Genomic DNA, 12,727 nt, shown 5'->3' with positions numbered 1-12,727 from the left:
GTTTCTTCTCTAGCTTCTGCATATGAGAGAAAACATGAGTTCATCATCAGTCTGACCTACATACCCTGAACTAACATTAGAACAGACTCCTTTCACTGTAGTCCAAAGTGGTCACAAAAATTTTCATTACATTTAAAAAATGCATTCTATTTCTATAGTTCTGATGAATATTTGAATACTTAGATTAGCCAGGGAGATAAGGGACAGAGGTGTTTCTTTTACCTTCATGATGTCAAGTCGCTCCTCATCACAGCGTACAAACACGCTAGAGGATGATGACAGAGGCAGTGAGGTTGAAAGAGTCACAGCTTCCTGAGCAAGGCGGCGGGCTCTTGCAGCACTGTTGGCATCATTTGCATTTTTCACCTGAGACATGTAGTGGTAATTTACTTTAAAACCCAATTTCCCATCTTCATCTTCAGAAACCATCTCAAATGTATCTACAAAAGAAAAAAAACAAAACAAAACAAAACAAACAAACAAACAAAAAAAACCACTCAACAAAAAAGAATCAGAATGGAATATAATTGTTATAATGATAAACATCACAAATAAATAACTAGTATCATCTTCCAATCACAATGGAGAGGATTGTAATGTGGAAAAACAACAAACTAGAAATGCTTACAATAACACTGTTGGATGAATGGATGTATAATGGAAGTAAAATCAAGAAATTATTTTTAATCTACAGAGAGGATACAATGGTAGATATACCAAGTAGTTAAATGTAAAGTAGTAAATAATCTATTAAAAGGGTGTCATGTAATACTTTATCAAAACAATTTAAAATATGAAATTACAGAAAGCATTCTCACTATATTTCACTTTTTAAAAAATAGGATCTATAAATAATTGTATTGATCTGAAATTTGAGAATAGAAATGCCAGGCTAAAACTTACATTACTAGAATGAAAAGATCATTAGCTAACTGGCTTCAGAAGGAAAAAAAAAAAAAAAAAAACTACGCTCAAAGTACTATTCTAAATCATTTATTTAGGCAGACTTGAAAGGACTTAAAAGTTACTCATGAAAGGTATGTATACAATAGGGGGGAAAAAGACTTGAATTTTATAATTCAGATTAATTCCATCCTTCACCAATGTATTAAACAAAGATATCTAAATAAATACTGATTATATTTAAATATAAAACCATCAGGGCAAATAGTATTATTACGACAATTTAATTCTAAATAAATAGAAAAATATTTAATGCATATTACAATTAGTAAAAATTCAGTAAATGTAGGTTCTAGGCTAGATGATTTGAGTCAGATGACACAGAAGAAACTGTATATGTCCATAAGGAGTTTACAATACAGAGTAATGGGAAGAGAGTAATGTGTTTAGAGTAAATTGGGTTTACAATAGAGTAATGGGAAGACCTATAAATACTGTCACAGGTGTGTGCAGTAGTGTTTAAAAAGAAGTGTTAGAATCCTTAACAAATCTTTCAAATAGGAAAAAAAAAATTGGTTCACTTTGTGTATGACATCTGCTTACCCATTACGTATAAGCAGAATTTAATAAGTACTATTGGAAGTTTATTTTATCACATAGTACATATGACCATTACTAACCAAATGCACTATGTCTCAGAAAAAAACAAAAAGACTACTGACCAGTTCCTATTGGTAAACCTAGAAACTAATTTCATGTGCTCACCATTGCGGTTTGTAATGCACTACAGGGATAAATTTCCTTTGAATTTCATAAATAGCAATCAACCAGATGTAAAAATGGGTCTATTCTCATACCACGAGGGAAACTTTTATATCATATATCCATAGAGAGAAGAACAGACAGGGTCTACTAATCCCACAATTTTATTAAAATGGCTGGATGCTAAAAAAAAAAAAATGCACATCTTGTTTGACTCAAGCAATTTTTCTTCTATCAATCTGTCCCAAGCAATTAATTTTAGATGCACACAAATATTTAGATGCAATGACAGTCTCTGAGATGTTGCATGTTATTAAATAGCCTGAAACAACCTAAAAGTCCAATTTTGGGCTCAACAAATGAGTCTGTCATATAATGGACTATTAGGCAGTTAATAAAAAGTTTTAAAAGAATCATGTCAATGAAAAAATGAGATATAAGGTAGAAAATACAGCTTATTAAGAAAAAAAATCAATAGAATACTTGTATTTTTTTCTGAATTATTCTGAAACTCAATGAATAGCAAAACTTGATTATGATTAAAATTATATTTGACCTGGGAGTTTGTGATTTTATGTGGTTTAAGAGAACTGTCCTGGCTAACACTAATCAAGGGCTCTGAACACAGGACTAAATTTATAAGAGGTAAACCAGAATCTCTCATACATAGCGATGCAAAAACACATTCCTATTGGCAAAACCAAGCATTCTCCATTGAAAGTGTAAGTTCAAATTATAGAGATGGAATGTGGCTAAATATTTCCAATTATAAGAAAGTTGAAGTATGTTTCTTAAAGAGAGTAGTAGATTTTCTTTCAATTTTTCTTTTTTAAGTTGTAGATGGATGCAATATATTTATTTTTATATGGTGCTGAGGATGGAACCTAGTGCCTTACATGTGAATAGCAGGCGCTCTACCACTGAGCTACAGCCCCAGCTCCTCTAGATACTTTTGATGATCCAATAAGTGGAACAAAATCTGAAGTTCAATAAAATATTTGCCTTTAACATAAATTTATATACACAAATACATTTTAGGCATCTTTCTCTAACATTCTCTTTAAAAAGAAATCATTTCCCTCTCCTTGAGTGTGGGCTAGACTTAGTGAACATGTGAAACCTTGATGATTAGATCACAAAAGGCACCAGGCTTCCAATTTTTTTCCTCTGGGAAGATTTGTCAGCTTTGATGTGTAAGGCACTCCAGAGCCTAAGGAGAGGCCTCCGATCAATGGCACTTTTCATATGACTGAGGTTCCAGTCCACATCTTGACTATAACCTCATGATAGACCCTGAGACAAAACACTGAGCTAATCACAATCCTTGAGTTTCTAACCCATGGAAACAGCAGCAACATAATGAAGATTAGTTTTTTATAAAGTATCCACGTTTGGGGGATAAATTGTTTATATCAAGAAATAATAGAACTATTTGGTAAAACACTATAGAAATTAATAAATCCAAATAAGCTATCAATGATCTTGGCAATGCTTAAATTCATTCAAACAAAGTAAATGGTCCCATTTTTATAAGTAAATTCTTACTTACAAAAAAAATTTTTTTCAATAAAACGATTCTTTAAAAGAAGTGTTTAAAATACAAGTAAATCAACCCTAAGTGAAAAAAAAAAAAAAGACTAGACTGCCAAACTAAGGCAAAAAGCTGTAATCTCATCACACTAACCAAACTCCAAACTAAAGTCTAAGTTTCTTCTACATTATTTCTTACTATCATTACTAAAAACCTGAGACATAAATAGAGCAAAAGCTAAATAATTTCTGCTGAGGTTCTAAAGTTGGTATGACAAAAATCGATTTTTTTGAAGCCCACTTCAATGTTCTTTTTGATATAGTCAAAAGTCCTCGGGCTGGTTCTCAAGAATGGAAAAGCAGCACAGAAAGTAACTCATCCAAATGTGGAATTTAAGTGTTGGTTTATAGTTACAGAACAGCATTATGAAAGGTGCTAATATGATCTATTCATCATCTACAGTCCTTCTACTTAAGTGCAAAGTTCCAGTTATCAAGAACTAACTATACATACAGATATAAATTGAAGAGTTAGATGATAAAAATTCCTATTACACCTAAAAATAACTTTTGTGACAAGCAAGTCTTAAAGTCTTTACTAGAACGTATTTCAATAGTACCGTTAAAAAGTGATAATGAGATCTTAGCAAATGAAAAATTTCAACTTACCAAACTGTAGCTTCTTCATAACAGCCACATATTTTTCTTCAAGAGATTTTAATACTGACAAAGGTTTGGGTTTCATAGCCACCTTCTTTGAATATTCGCCTAGTTTTTTTTCTGTTATTTAATATTTCAAAATAGATGACATGAGTATATGCTTTTGAAGATTAAACTAAAAAACAATTCACTTCTACAGTTCAAATGCTGAATTTAAAAACCGAAAGAAAAAGTACCAAATTCTTCATTTATCTATTTTACCTTTTTTTTTCTTTAGAGGCACTTAACCATTGAGTCACATCCCCAGCCCACTTAATTTTTTTATTTTAAGACAGGGTCTTGCTAAATTGCTAGGGCTGAACCACTGGGATTACAGGCATGCACCACCACACCCAGCTCTATTTTACTGCTTTGAGAAAAAAGGGTATGTATTTCTAACTATAACAACAGGACCGCCCCCAAGCCCCTACTCCTTAGCGTGGGGATAGGGGGACGTGGAATGTAATCAACTTTAAAAAACCCACAGAGGTAAAAACAACAGACAGGAATTATTATTTTTCTATGACTAATATATGGAACATCAATTTAAGCTGAATTCTCATACAGTCTTAGTCTTAATGTACTAGTTCCTAACAAAATAGTATTTTTCAATTTCATGATTTTCAGTGAGAGGAAAAACCTGTGATGCTCTTAGCCTACTAAATTTAGTCATAATAACTTATATAGAGATATTTAAAATTAAAAATTATTCATAACTGAAACCTAACAGGAAACAAACTTTTTAAGAAAATGAAGTTGCATGAAAATCATTACCACAAATTGGGAAGAGAAAGGTAGTTTTCAAGTAGATAAATGAAACATCTTTGGATCAAATGAAAAGGAATGTAAGAGGAATAACATCATACCTTGATTTGCTTGCCGCAAACTGGTAGTTGCTGTGTAAACTATCTCAGCGGTTTTTTGGATGTCTGGTACCAAAAGAGTAAGTCCTTCTGGTTCTTGATCAGACGCATCTGGTTTTACTCCTGTTTTAACATTTTCCCTTTTAGATCTGAATTTTTTTTAAATATAGAAAGAAATGCAAGAAAAATTAAGTTTTTAGGACTAAAAATAAACACTGCCAATAACATGGTTAAAAATATAAATGTGCAGTACATTTGTCATACATGATACATAGCAAGAATAATTTGAGTAGATTCATTACTGCTTTTGAAATCACAGGATAATAAATAAAGTTATGAATAGTTTTTTAATTCTAATTAAAAAAGACAAAAGATAGATATTATACAAAAGTCAGTCTATACAAGATCCAGATACTTGGTATGTCCTTAGAGCCAATCTTTTAAAAACATACTTAAAAATAATTAGAGATAGAAATCACTTCTATTACTAAAAGTGATGAATGGCTATCTTCTGTGTTCTAAGACTTGTAAATGAAAGAACCACATATGGTTCCTTAATTTTAATACTATTTTTATTTCACTGAGTACATTAATTTCCAAGAAAAAAGAAATCTAGCATTTCAGAGTAAAATGTATGCTCAAAACTGGGTATCTCATCACAATGCGCTTCTATGCATTGGCCCTTTAAATAAATACTAAGCTTTAGTACATAATCATTTTAAAGACATTATTCTATTAGCAGGATCTAAAATGTACACAACCTTATATCAAATTGTTACCAAAAGAGGATGTATTATAGTAAAGTTTCAGTATATAGGACATCAAAATGTTTCTTTAAATTTTCTAGATGAATACAGTAGTAGTTTAATACCATTCACTAAAAATTATAACTAAACATTATTTCCTTTTCTTCTATTCCAACTCAGTTCATATTATTCACATAACATTTTTACTGCTTAGATTTTTTAAAATTTACATCTTCATTAATTAGGTAAATAGAAAATTTAAAATAAACTAAAATACAGGTAAATAAAGATGTTTTAAATACTTATGCTGAAGTACAATCTAAGCTATTCGGATTTATTTTTTTAGTTGTAAATCTACAAAAGGACTTTGTCATTATATCATAATAAAATTTCACAAAGTGGGCATGGAGCCTTGGAGAACTAAAAAAAGAACCAAAAGTAGAAGAATAATTTCTAACAAAATGTTATCTATGTACAAATGAATCTTTATCTCAAAGACAAAATCTGCTCAGAAGGAAATCAAGGCTTAAATAAAGGCAGATAATAAGTTGCCACTGATTGCTTAGTTTTAAATTTGGTTCCTACAGTCTGTGAAAACACTAGTATCCACAGATATTTCTAACAAAGGTATATACTATATCTCCACCTGGCAGAATGACATAACTGAAGAGGTACAATTTGTCATTGGATCTTTGCCCTTTCTCCTATGCTCTCTCCTTATCTTCCCTGAGATATCACAGTGAACACACATCCACTTTTCTTTACCATTCAGGAAGTCCCTTGGCATGTGCTATAAAACATTTCAGCCATCAACCAGTGTATAAGTATGTGTATATGAATAGATGTGTTTGTGTGTGCATGTAAGCAGAATATGGTGAATGTTTTAAAACTGAAGTATCTGATTTTTTATTGCTAGAATCAACCAAGACATTGTATCTTCTATAGCTATGAGATAAAAGTAAGCCTACAATCCAATTGTGAGCCTGAGCATTTCTTAATACAGAAATGATTCTGACAGAAGAGCTCAAATTCTCAACTGCACTTATCAAAAGCTACGAATAACCAGTATTAAACAGTGAGAATTGAAGAAGTACAAAAGCTCTTGATAGCACCTACTTTGATTTTACAAAGACTTTTCTCTCCCTAGTTGTAAATGTATTTCTATTAAAAAGCTTAAAAAATTCTAAAATACTAGGGCAAATGTACTATAAGAAAACAGTAAGCTGTTTGAGAAAAGTTACGGTTACAGCTATCATAAAATATAGATGGCTTCCTAAGTATATCGTCAATCAGCTGACCCACTGTCTTCTCAATAAAGATTTCACTTAGAGAAACATATCTTGCCAAGCAGAGAAAGAAGATATGAAAGTAAAGCTCATTTTTTCAAGAACCGTATTTTTTCCTTGAAGAAACAAGAACCTCTGGCAAGGAGCATGAACTGTATTCAACGCAACTCATTCCTGACACATAGGTTACCTGGGAAAACCACTGACTCAAAATGTCAAGACTTATTCATAAATACCCATATACTAATTCCAGGTTTTTTTAAAAAAACAGATTAGTAAGAGGTTATTAAAATAGTGTAAGCAGCTGGGTACAGTGATGCAATGCCTGTAATCATACAAGTCAGGAGGCTGAGGCAGGAGAACTGCAAGATTGAAACCAGCCTCAGGTCCTAAGCAATTTAGTAAGAACTTGTCTAAAAATAAAAATTTAAAAAATCTTTAAGACTAAAATAATGTAATAAGCAGGACGATAAATTTTGTGTTTTTTAACCAAAATTAAATTAAAAATAGTGCCAAGAATACAGAGAACTTTAAAAAATGTTTGCACATCAAATGTATAAAATAAATCATCATGTATTTTTCATATTGAAGACAACAGCTGAATCAAGAAACAGATATATTTTAGACCTTTACATAGGTTTTAATGAGAATTTTTACTTGGACAGTCTTTTTGACAAAAATATTCAGGAAAAAAAGTGGGGGAGGGGGGCGAGATTTTTCAAAAGGTGACAGTATTTCAAATATATGAAGAACACATACTACTCCCTGCCTATCAGTTATTGCAACTATTCATTATCTGACATTGAACTACAGCCAGTAGTCTCTTTTCTTTAAAAGCTGCAGGTTACTGTCAACCCATATGTAGGCCCAGCTCATGAAAAAAGGCCATACCTTAGCTCACATCCTGAAGTCTGTGTGAAAAGCTATTTGAGTTCAAGGCACCTAGCTGGAAGTAGGTCTTTGAGACTGACAATGGATCCAACATGGTAAAAGCAATCAGCGACGGCCGCTACCATGGTATCCGCTGCTTTGTGCATACGTTGAATCTGGTTGTGATCACTGCCCTGAAGAAATACGAGGAAGCAACTGAAGTTTCTACTATTGCACAGAATTATCTGCAAACATTTTCCACTATGCTGTGAATTCCAACTAAATGGCTAATAAATTAAGCAAATTTTGGCTCTGTGAAATACATTGAACTAGGATGTGAGCAAAATGGGCAAATCTTTCTCCTCAAAAGGAGGAGGGGCCCCCCATGCCTCAACATTCAATTAAAACTGATCTGCTTCTACTAATACTACCACCCAAGTTAAGTTGGATATTATTAAGACTAAATATACCACATCAAAAGTACGTCCTTTTAAAATCCATAAATTGGAAACAGCTTAATAAAGCTTTTCCTGGTAGAACATTAGGAAAGACCTCTTTAAACCCCTATACTCCTAATTTTAAAGTCAAAAGCATCACACAGTTGAAATAAACATTTTAAAAATAGAATCACTTAAAGAAGTTATCTGGAGACTACATGCTGACATGTCCAGATTCAGAGTTTTTAAGAATTATCATTTAGAAGATTATTCAAAAACTGTAAGAGAATGAAACTTCTAAAAATTACCTATAAAACAATCATTGCATTGTACGTCTTAGTTCTAAAGCTCTTTGCCAGGAACCACAGTTTAAATCAAGTTAAGATCAAAGGTAAAGTGAAAGACTTAAAAAAAAATTATTACTGTGGAGAACTGTTTGCTTATAATATCTCCAGAAAGCATGAAAATAACTGGTGAAATGCACCAGTAAATGAGGTAAAGATCTCTGTAAAATGTTTTCCATTATTAATTTAAAACAGTTTTTAACTCTAATTCCTGTTTATTTTTTCTTAAAAGCTTTCTAAAGGGAAGTTCATCGGTTTAATTTTTAAATAATTAAACTTCGTTATCTTGGGAAACAAATAAGCAGTATGAATAAAGGAAACACTTAGAAGATAGGTATAAGAAACCTTTAAAAATGGTCTTGCTGGACACGGTGGCTCACACCTGTAATTCTAGCTAACCAGGAAGCTTGAGGATTGCCAGTTATAGAGCAGTTTGGCCAACTGATTGAGACCCTGACTCATTTATTCACTCAACCAATCAACCAATAAAAAGGACCAGGGATGTAGCTCAGTTGTGAAGCACTTACCTAGCCATGTGTAAAGCCCTGGGTTCAATCCCCAGCACCACACATATAGTACCTTGATTTCTGTATTAGATTATAATAATTTTTAGGTCAGATTAAACATCACCATACATGAAGAAGGTACTATGTCATATTTAAGAATGGAGTTGCCATAAACAATATGCTTTACCAGTTTACCGAGGGAAACTAAACTAGGCCAAGAAACTAAAGCAAATGTTGGCATCACTGTCTCTATTAGGTAAAAGGCTGATGAAGAACTGAACTTGCTTACAGTCATTGATGAAAGAAACTTTTATAGAAATGTGGGCATGTCAAATTCTTCTTGATTGAGAAATCAGGCCCTTTTAATTGTGTGGGTATGACAGACAGAGATAAAAGAGAAGAGACTAGGAAGTTTATCGGAAGAAATCAAAGTATAAACTATAATTGACTCAAGTCCGATAAGATCCTTAGTGAGGTTATTAAAATGAGAATCTGATAGAAAACATGTCTTACAAGAAGTCAGTCTAGCCAGGTACTGTGCCTCATGTAATCCCAACAGCCCAGGAGGCTGAGGCATGAGAATCAAGAGTTCAAAGCCAGCCTAGCAATGGTGAGGCACTAAGCAACTCAGTGAGACCCTGTCTCTAAGTAAAATACAAAGTAGGGCTGAGGATGTGGCTTAGTGGTCAAGTGCCTGAGTTCAATCCCTGGTACCCTCCTCGCTGCCAAAAAAGTGGGTATAATAATATTCTACTACTTAGAGAGATAAACAGGAAGTACGGCATTTCTACAAAGAATTAAATTACTTTAAAATATGGTGGACTTTTTCCTACTAAGAAGAAACCTTGAGATAGGTTAGAAATATGTCAATAAAGAATGCTGTCTCAGAGCTGTCAAAGAGAAGTTTAATATCTAGAACTCCTTACACCAAACAGTCATTTGTGTCTTGCCTGAGAGCAATTAAGAGTTTCTTTCTAAAATTTTTTGTTAAAATCATGAAACACTCAATATTCTAAAATATGCTTATTTGGTTACTGCAGTTCGGCAGGAAGTATGCATATAAGATCAGAGACAAAAACATAATCACCTTCATTCTTGCCTCTGAGGAACCTATATGGTGTCCCAGTTATTCAAAAGTAAACCCAAGATGCCATGGCTGGAATATAACTTCATTATGTGATAATGCAGGCTAGAGTTACCAGCAGGTTCATCAGGACTAGTGTCCAAATCATTACAATGTAACTATTTTGTGGGCAACAGAAAGAATTTTCATACTAGATAATCTTAATTTAAATTCAAGTGAAAATAATATGTAAACAGAAGGTATTAGGTCATTCATGCCACAAATTCCTTTATTAATGGGACAGAGCTCCTTTCTTTCTTAATAGTCTAAAATAAAATGTTGAACAACTGGTAATCAATAGGAAGCGATTGTGTTTTTCTTTAAATATCAAGTAACGCTGTCTAAACTTTTTAAATAATGTCTTCTCAATAAAGGAATTAAAGACATTAGAAATATAGGGTAAATTAAGATAACAATAAAATTCAAAAAATGAAAAACAAGAGTGTTGGAGGGAGCTATTTTGAATAACAGAGAAAACAATTTTACAACACACTGTGCTAATTCATACAGATACCAAATCAGCTTGAAAAGTCAGTGGAAGAAAAAAATATACTTAATAACAAAGACCTTTTCAGAAAAATAATTTCTATTAATTCTTATTCAATTAACATTATTTACTAATTGATTAAGAAAAACAAAATGGGTTAGAGTTGATTTACCTTATTTAAGTGATAATAATATAGTTGTTGCTGCTCTTTTACTAGGCAGACAACAAAACAGGATGAGGCTTAGTTTAATTTGGTAATCTAGTAATTATTAATATACATACTTTAAAAAATAATCAAAAGCAGATTTGGGTTTCTTCCAATTAAAAATATTTACTTCATTGTTGTCATTAAAAAATTATACATCCTAAATATCGGAAGCATTACTGTTCTTTGGAGATTAATTTAGTGGATATATTTGATGGGATATAAGGAGATCTGAATTCTCATAGTTGTCATGGGGCATAAGAAAATGTAAAATGAATCAGTTTGCTGAAAGAGATCTGAAATACCTTTACACTAGAGTGTAAAAATATATAACTCTCTGGGCTGGGGACGTGGCTCAAGCGGTAGCGCGCTTGCCTGGCATGCTTGTGGCCAGGGTTCAATCCTCAGCATCACATACAAACAAAGATGTTGTGTCCGCTGAAAACTAAAAAAAAAAAAATATATATATATATATATAAAATGGAGATAAGTTACCAATTGTGATGTGCCAAGAAATGTATTTAGTGATAGATTTCAAGCTGAGTATTAGGACTATTTGAAATTTTGTTTGAAGTAATAAAGAGAGCTTGGCCAGGCATATGGTGGTGCATATGTGTAATCCCAGCTACTCAGAGGCTGAGGCAGGAGGATCACAAGTGTGAGGCCAACCTCAGCAACTTGAATGTCCCTGGGTTCAATCTCTCATACTGATAGATCAATACAGATAAATAGATATTACACACACACACACACACACACACACGAGAATGAATAATAGAGTAAAATGATCATTTTACATTAATGCTACACTACTGAAGTAGAAATGCTAAGTCAATAATTTTAGTAGTTTTTTTAATCACTTATGTAACAGAATAAGCTGGATATTTTGCCATTTGATCAGGAACCAGTTAAGATTCAAGTTTACCACTATACAATTATGAAACCAAAGTGATCAATGAACTATTTGGGTAGGAGGTTGCACTAGCATATAAAAACAGAAACATCTGAAATACGTCAAATCAACTTATCTTTCTTCATGATATACTGTTTTCCATATTGTATATCACAGGAATCAGGAGATTCAGGAGCTAAATCCTAGCTGTGTTGCCTATTAGTAAGTTTTTAAACTTAACAAGAATTATTTTCTTGCCTACAACATATAGCAAGAAAAAAGAATATATACCTAGGCATTGAAAGTAAACACAATATAAAAAATAAAGGCTAATTATCTTCTTATAACTATATGCAACTATGAATATATTAGAACTTACCCATAGAAAGACAGATTGGCTTATTCTCAAGAAACTAGAAGGGCAATCAATAAAGCACACAGGCTGGAACAGAAATATTACACTAACTGGAATTAATTTAAATTGGTAGAATAAAGGGAAGATGGGAAATACTTTTGTTTTCTATATGTCTAAGTCTTCTATGTATCTGGTATGTCCTATATGTCTAAGATGATCATAAAATTCATTTTCATCTTTTTTTTTTTTTTTTAGTATTGGCGATTGAACTCAGGGGCACTTGATCACTGAGCCACACCCCCAGCCCTATTTTATATTTTATTTAGAGACAGGGTCTCACTGAGTTGCTTAGCTCCTTGTTTTTGCTGGGGCTGGCTTTGAATTTGTGATCCTCCTGCCTCAGCCTCCCATGCTGCTGGGATTACAGGCATGTGCCACCAAGCCTGGCAATTTTTACAAGATTTTGATTGCTTATAATTGGTATGAAACTAGGTGTACATGGCACTAGGTTCACATCTCAGCACAGGTGTTCTTTGGCGTGTGTACAAACACTCACTGCTCACTCTGTCAGATACTTTTGATCTTTCTCTGTCCCTCCTTCCCTCCTTAAGGATCTATTTCTTTTCACCACCCATAGGCCTAAACATCTAAAGCATTATATACAAAAATGATTATGAAACTAAAGAAGTGAGGCAGAAATTAGTTTGTTTGTTTTTTTA

The 12,727-nt window shown here is 32.7% G+C and overlaps 1 protein-coding gene across 8 annotated transcripts in view; it reads right to left on the bottom strand.

Moving 5' to 3' along the window:
- The window catches only part of Birc6 (baculoviral IAP repeat containing 6), a 209,709-nt gene that overhangs the window by 14,027 nt on the left and 182,955 nt on the right, over positions 1 to 12,727 (bottom strand). For 7 of the 8 annotated variants that reach the window (XM_026399426.1, XM_026399557.1, XM_026399887.1 and 4 more), the window contains exons 67-69: positions 4,761 to 4,906; positions 3,865 to 3,975; positions 223 to 440 (exon numbers count right to left, since the gene is read on the bottom strand). In XM_026399426.1, coding sequence (XP_026255211.1) covers positions 223 to 440; positions 3,865 to 3,975; positions 4,761 to 4,906 — 475 coding nt within the window. Of the gene's footprint in view, positions 1 to 222; positions 441 to 3,864; positions 3,976 to 4,760; positions 4,907 to 7,680; positions 7,854 to 12,727 lie in introns of those variants that run through there. The other variant, XR_003301795.2, reaches the window with a different exon arrangement.

This window comes from Urocitellus parryii, chromosome 12, assembly GCF_045843805.1.
Source record: "Urocitellus parryii isolate mUroPar1 chromosome 12, mUroPar1.hap1, whole genome shotgun sequence".
Lineage (NCBI taxonomy): Eukaryota > Metazoa > Chordata > Mammalia > Rodentia > Sciuridae > Urocitellus > Urocitellus parryii.
This window is presented reverse-complemented; position numbering and strand designations above follow the sequence as displayed.